This window comes from Natrix helvetica (assembly GCF_964273705.1).
Source record: "Natrix helvetica genome assembly, chromosome: Z".
In the NCBI taxonomy this organism is placed as follows: Eukaryota; Metazoa; Chordata; class Lepidosauria; order Squamata; family Natricidae; genus Natrix; species Natrix helvetica.
The window spans coordinates 36,339,644-36,346,965 of NC_138554.1; the positions used below are offsets into that span (position 1 = coordinate 36,339,644).

Genomic DNA, 7,322 nt, shown 5'->3' on the forward strand with positions numbered 1-7,322 from the left:
TGGGCCACAACTAAACTATTTAACTGCTAGTTTGGTAAATACATAAAATACTAGAATACATACTAAAATATTGATGTGCTAAAATATTAAAATAAGAAAGTAATAATACTTTTTTCTTCTTCTTAAAAGGCAAATCTTAAATTTACACTGTAATTAACACAATTACTCAAAACTACCAAAATATATCTAAGAAAGGTATACAAAATTTATTTATTTATTTATTCAATTTCTATAGCTGCTTATCTTAACCAAAATACACCATCATAGACAATGCATTGTTGATTTGCAACTTCCATCTTTAAATTAACATTCACCTTTGCCCCATATATCCACAACACTGTTGAAGATAAATACCTTTTTTAAAAATTCTGAATGTTTATCATCCTGAATAAAATACTTCCACATTGGATTCAAAGGGATGTTATACATTTTAAATATTGTATCTGCAAGTTTTTCTATTAGGATAATTTTTAATAATTTGGAGTACCAAATGTATAAAGCTGGTATGCTATTTCCTGAGATAGAGATACTTTTGTTTCCCCAATTTTAAATCTGATGAGGTCTATTTTTTATTTCTATATTTTTATTTCTCCATCCAACAATGATAGAAGAGATAATTCTAGTGTTGATAACTTTTCTTCCAAAAGACTAATTTCCAGACTGATTATTGAATCCTTGGAATATCCCAGCAAGAATACCCCAGTGTTACTACATATATTTCAATAATGTTTAGATACATACCTCAATGTTTTCACCAGATAATTTTAAGTATAATATCAGCAACATAATAGATTTATTGAATTTCTTGTATTCCTTCCAGAGTCAAATTTTAAAGCTTTCTACTTCTAGAAAGTTTCCAATTTTTAATCACCAGTATTTCCCTAAACCTTCTTGCTTCAGAAATGTTTTAATCTTTACTATTGCTTTCCAGAGATCTTTAATGAAACTTTAATGATTTTTCACCTGCTGTTTACATATTTCATTTGCTTCAATGTCAGAAAGTGGGTTATTGCAGTTATATCTTCATCTTTCAGTTAAGATGGAAATTTTGTGGATTTTAGCCAATTTAGTACATCTCTATATTAGCTACCATTTTTCCATTAAAATAACAGTATGCTAAATAAAGATCCTATTTCATCTATCATAATTGCCAGAAATCATTACTCTTTGCCTTGTAGCTCAGTTATGGTTCTTTCGCTCCAGATGATCAAATTCAAGCACCTTTTTTCTACCGAATGGTTTCAAATGAAGCTCACCAACATACTGGCATTGTTGAATTACTTCTTCATTTTGGATGGAAATGGGTTGGATTTCTTGCAGTGGATAATGAAAGCGGAGAGATATTTTTGCAGAAACTCCAGCTTCTTTTTGCCCAAAGAGGCAACTGCTATGCTTTCTCAGAGAGAATCCCAAAAGTCACATATATAGAGGAATATATCAACATGCAGAAAAAGTGGATTCACATCCATCAAGTTATAATCAAAAGCAAAGCCAATGCTGTTGTTGTCTATGGAGAAATATTCTCCATGTTTTCTTTACAAACATTAATCGGATTAGGTGAAATGGAAAATACGACTCATTCATCCATGGGCAAGGTGTGGATTATGACCACTCAGCTGGATTTTGCATCCACGTCCTATCAAATGAGGGAGGATATTAATGTTTTCCATGGCTCCATAAGTTTCACAGTTCCTTCAAGTGAAGTTAAAGGGTTCAAATCCTTTCTCCAACAAAGAGATATTTTTCAAGCAAATGAAGATGGTTTTCTGGAGCACTTCTGGACACAAACATTCAGATGTTTATTTCCAGTTTCTAAGATGGAGAAACATAACAGTGAAGCCTGCAGCGGACAAGAGAAACTGGAGAACCTCCCTTCCTTCGCCTTTGAAATGAGCATGACTGGCCACAGCTATAGTGTCTACAATGCTGTCTATGTTGTGGCACATGCTTTACATGCCTTGTATCAATCCAAGTCCAAACACAGAGTAGTAACGGAAAGGGAGAAACTGAAGTTTCAGGATCTCCATGCTTGGCAGGTAAGTCCTTTTCTTAGAGAGAACCAGAGTTGTAAAATAAAGCTCCAGAGAGCGATCTGCACCATCTTCCTTCCACCAAGCAGATTTGCTAACAGTTTCATGTCCCTTCACCAGAACACAAGTATCACAACTGCTACTGGCATTGCCGCACTGTACATACAATCATCTGTTGGTGACTATGGGTTGTGGTAAAAATCCACGAATTTGAGAAAAAGATCCTTCAGTCTTTGGATGGCAAAACTAATTATTTCTTTGTTTCTATGTCTTTTCCAATGCAGCTGCATCCCTTACTTCAGTGGGTGACGTTTAACAACAGTGCTGGAAAAACAGTGTTTTTGGGGAAGCACAAAGAGTTAAACACTGGATTTGATATCACCAACTTAGTCATTTTTCCAAATAATTCCTTTCTGAGAGTCAAGATTGGAAGAGTTAATGTGATTGCTTCTCCAGGCATGAGAGTTACCATTGATGAGAACAAAGTGGTGTGGCACCACAGCTTTTGCCAGGTAAGATACAGAATGGATGGAGATTGGACCCCAAACTGAAAGATGAATCGAAGTGCCATTTATTACTCTTTGCAAAGAATTGTAGTAAAGAACAAGTGTAGTATGTGGTAAATAAGTGAGTGCAAAAGTGAATACTTGAGAGAACCTGTAACTCTAGGGTAATTTCTTATATACAGCAATTCTAGCCCCCCAAATGGGACAGTTGCTAAATCCCTGAATTTTGATCAGGTGACTATGAGGATGTTGCAACATTTGTAAGCATAATTATATGTTGTGTCTGTAACTTCAAATGGTCACTGAATAGATGTTGTTGTTGAGGACTAGATGTACTGCTGCTGATTGTATTCTGACATTCTTCTCCAAGAAAGTATCTCAATCTGAAACAATTCAGGAACAATGACAGTATTGAAGGAAAAGCGTTTTAAGAAATATTATGTTCAACACTTGGGGTCTGGAAGAAAACAATTCTTTCAATCTAAATTTCTTAAGGTTTCATTAAAGTGTTGATGATCTAATAGCTTGTAAAACCTGATAGTGGGAACATTAGAACCATGAGCATTTATTGTGTGGAATGTGATATAATTTGTGATTTATTTATGATTTACGTCCACGTTTTTCTTCCAATTGACAGGTACCACCTGTTTCTGTCTGTAACCCAAGCTGCCTTCCTGGTTCCAGCAAAAAGAAGAAGGAAGGGGAAAAATTTTGCTGCTATGATTGTTCTCCATGTCCTCCAGGCAAAGTTTCACCTGAGAAGGGTAAGAGACATCACAGAGGGCTTGTCTGCAATGCATCCTTAAGCTACTATCCTCTTATATATAGGCTGGTTCTTTGGCCAGGATAATAAGTGGTTTACTTCCCAGAGAATGCTTATTTTAATTGCTGCATTGCTCTGATTGTGAACCTCTCCTGGCCAAGAAAGAAAGTATCAATCACATTCTTTTCTATGTGCTCTCCATGGTTAGACACTTTGCATAAACTACCTTCCACTTCATAATATTTGCTGAACCAAGACAATTTTCCATAGCCCATTTGAATTCAGTGCCTGGAATCAGATAACCTCAAATGATAAACAAGTCCCTTGGTTCATGGGAAGACTAGTAAGCAATAACAATAGCACTTATATACACTTCACAATGCTTTACATCTTATCCAAGCAGTTTACAGAGTTAGAATTTTGCCCCCAACAAACTGGGGCCTCATTTTACTGATCTTGGAAGGATGAAAGACTGAGTAAACCTTGAGCCGGTGAGAATTGAACTACTGGCAGTCAGCAGAACTAGCCTATACCAAATGTATGGTACCCATATGTCACACACTGATTCTTTTTTGCACTTGAGATTTTCTTGTTGGTTGCATCTTCTGGTGGAAAGCACAGAAAGGAGGAGGGAGGGGGGGAGGGAGAATGAAAGAAAGAAAGAACGAATGAAGGGGAACTACCATTTTATCTTTCATCTAGTTAAAAATGTTCGTCATTACATTCCTCCTTCATAAAATTAAAGCTTTTCACTAATGCAGTAGTTCAGCTGAGCAAACCTTTATTTGACCTTGGTGTCCTTTTTTTTTTTACCTCAACTCAACTCTGGGGAATCAAGCGTACCACAGGTAGACAACTATATGGTATAGAAGCAGGAGGAGAAGTGGGATAGGCTGAAAGATTCACCACTTCATTGGTTCACCAGCTGAATTAAAAAGAAAAAAGAAAAATCTACCACATCAGCAGAGACCATTTCAGAAGTGACCAGATAGCTCTTAGTCCAAATACCAAATAGCCATACAGCATTGCAACCGGTGACTAGAAAGGAAGCATATCAGAGCTCAAGAGTAGTTGGTTTGAAACAAAATGTCCCTTGAAATGAAGCCTAGATTTGCTTTTGCTAAATTATTGCTTTTAATATGCAGCAAGAAAGGGTGTGTGTCTTTGGGGAGGGGATTGTTTCCCAAAGGGTGGAAGGAGGTGTTGGACGGTGTTGCCTATTCCTACCTCTGAGAAATAGTAGCCTAATTTTTCTGGAAAGCCTGGTTGTGTGGATGATTCCAAAATTTTCCATAGATATATTGTAAATCAGCTTAGTCTACTTTGCTTTGTACCTCTTCTTTCTAGACATGGATGTATGTACCATGTGTCCAGACGATCACTATCCAAACAAGAATAAATCTCATTGTATTCTGAAGACAATCAACTACCTCTCACTGAAAGAACCTCTGGGGATAAGCTTAGCTATTTTTGCTGTTTTGTTTTCTCTGCTCACAGTCCAGGTCCTGGTCATCTTCATTAAGCATCAGGATACCCCAATTGTCCGCGCCAACAACAGGGATCTCACCTACGGTCTCCTCCTCTCCCTCCTGCTCTGCTTTCTCTGCACCTTCCTTTTCCTCAGCCCACCCAGAAAAGTGACCTGTCTTCTCCGACAAGTGGCTTTTGGATCCATTTTCACCATAACCGTTTCTTGCATCTTGGCCAAAACCATCACTGTGGTTCTTGCCTTCATGGCCACCAAACCAGGATCCAGAATGAGGAAATGGATGGGCAAGAGACTGGCCATTTCCATTGTGTTTTATTGTTCTCTATTCCAAATAGGCCTTTGTGCTTTGTGGTTGGGAATCTCCCCACCTTTCCCAAATCAAGATACGGATTCCATTTTTGGGGAAATAATACTTGAATGTAATGAAGGATCAGCCACCATGTTTTACTACGTGTTAGGTTACATGGGCTTTCTAGCTACAATCAGCTTTGTTGTAGCCTTTTTAGCCAGGAAACTGCCCGACACTTTTAATGAGGCCAAATTCATCACCTTCAGCATGTTGGTGTTTTGTAGTGTTTGGGTATCATTCGTTCCCGTCTATTTAAGCACAAAAGGAAAATACACAGTGGCTGTGGAGATCTTCTCCATCTTGACCTCCAGTGCTGGTTTACTCGGCTCCATCTTTGGCTCCAAGTGTTACATTATATTATTCAGACCCAATCTAAACAATAAGGAGCAACTAATAAAGCGGAAATGCTGATCTAGTGTCTGTTTTTTTCCCAAAATGATCACTAGATGAATTGAGAAAATGAATGTGTGTGTGTGTGTGTGTGTGTGTGAGGGAGGGAGGGAGAGAGAGAGAGTGGGGGGGGGAAGATGGAGAAAGCGGGGAGGGAGGGAGGGAGAGAGAGTGGGGGGGGAGATGGAGAAAGCGGTTTGGCCCTCTGTCCAACCTAATTTTTAATTTAAGGGAGAAGGGGGTGACAGGATTATTGAGCTTACAACCTGTATGATGTGGATACATCCTATGATCTACATATGTATATATTTCATGGAATTGTACTATGTAATTTTGAAAGTTACTTTGGTCTTTGTTCCTGTTTTCTTCAGGCTGATTAAGAATTGAATGAATGGCTAGGAGACTGAGAGGTGCTGCTGCAGTGGAGATGATTCTATTTTCCTTACGATTGGTTATTCCTATTCACTTATTCAGCTCTGATTTCTCCTTCATGGCATCCAAATCTCTGCCAGAAATGGATTCCAGTCTGAGTCTCTACTGATTATTGCAGGAAGTGAAGACCTAGAACTGGTTTTGCAATCCAGCAGAATGAAAATGTTATTTTATAAATATCCACCATTCTTCAGCTAGGAATTTTATAGGGCTGAGAAGAGGCAGCTTTCACTACATATCAGAGCAAATGCAGAGCAAATAAAATGCACATGGTCTGAATTTATAAACCATTGAGGGAGCATGTTAAAATGTTGTTTCATCAGCCATACTGGAGAGTATGTATGTGTGTGTAGATGATACAGGGTACCAACCTCATTGCCATTTAGTTTTACGCTCCTATGGCACTTGACAATGCCTCGTTTCTGCCTACAATTGGCCAGTAGAGCCAACCAGTGGGACAGCTGAGAGTGCCGTCTCCTCCGTCATCCTCATGCAGTTGGCTGAGTTAATGATATAAAAGAAGCCTAATATTAAAGAGAGACAAAGCAAAGAAGCACAAGCCGAGAGAATCAACACATTTTCTTTTGATCCTTTCTCTCATTAGCACCTGCTCTTCCAGTCTTCTGATTTTAAAATGCATGAGAGATGATGCTTTTTAAATGAGACATTGAATCTGTCTCTGTTCATAATACTGAGCTGTTCTGACCCCCCTTCCTTCGTTGCCCACACAGAACACACACTCCGGAACAGTACAAGGGAACAAGGTTTATTGCACAAAGACAAGAGGTTCCGTGGCAGCAAGCCACCAAGACAAAACTCACAGGAACAGAACACAAAAGCAGCTATCCAGCTTGCCAGGATCCCAGACTAGAGCTTCTGTTGACTGCTGCAAAGGGCGTATGCAAAGTCAACCCTTTTATAACCTAAAAAGGGCGCCTCCCAAACAGCAGCTGAGAGCTCTTTACCGCCTATAATTATGCCCACGCTCCTTGCGTCTGTGGGCGCGCCGGTAACAGGCGTCCAGAAACGCCCTGCTGAGTTCTGACTCACTGTCTCGTGAGTCTTCCCCGCTGCTCCAAGGCATGGCATCGGGAGCCCCCCGCCTCCGGCTCTCACCACTGCTCCATGCCTCAGGCACCTCCTGGTGGCCGACCAGACTCTCGGATCCCTGCTCAGCATCCGAATCCTGTCCAGGGTCGCCCATCTCCTCTGGAGCTGACTCATAGGGACTATCACTCTCGGAGTCTGGTGGCAGCGGCAATGGCAACGGCTGGGCCACAACACTGAGCTGATGCTCAAAGGAGTCAAAAGCAAGAAAGTTCTAAACCATTTTACAATTTCCTACCAGAGGTTTGTGGCTGAC

At 39.6% G+C, this 7,322-nt stretch overlaps 1 protein-coding gene across 1 annotated transcript; it reads left to right on the forward strand.

Annotated features, from left to right (window-relative positions):
* Positions 1-1,817: 1,817 nt before the first annotated feature.
* Positions 1,818-5,548, forward strand: LOC309401549 (vomeronasal type-2 receptor 26-like; the record flags this gene model as incomplete). Its single annotated transcript, XM_081970619.1, has 3 exons — positions 1,818-2,036; positions 3,174-3,300; positions 4,647-5,548. The coding sequence occupies 3 exons, from the start codon at positions 1,818-1,820 to the stop codon at positions 5,546-5,548; spliced, it is 1,248 nt and encodes a 415-aa protein (XP_081826745.1).
* Positions 5,549-7,322: the final 1,774 nt, after the last annotated feature.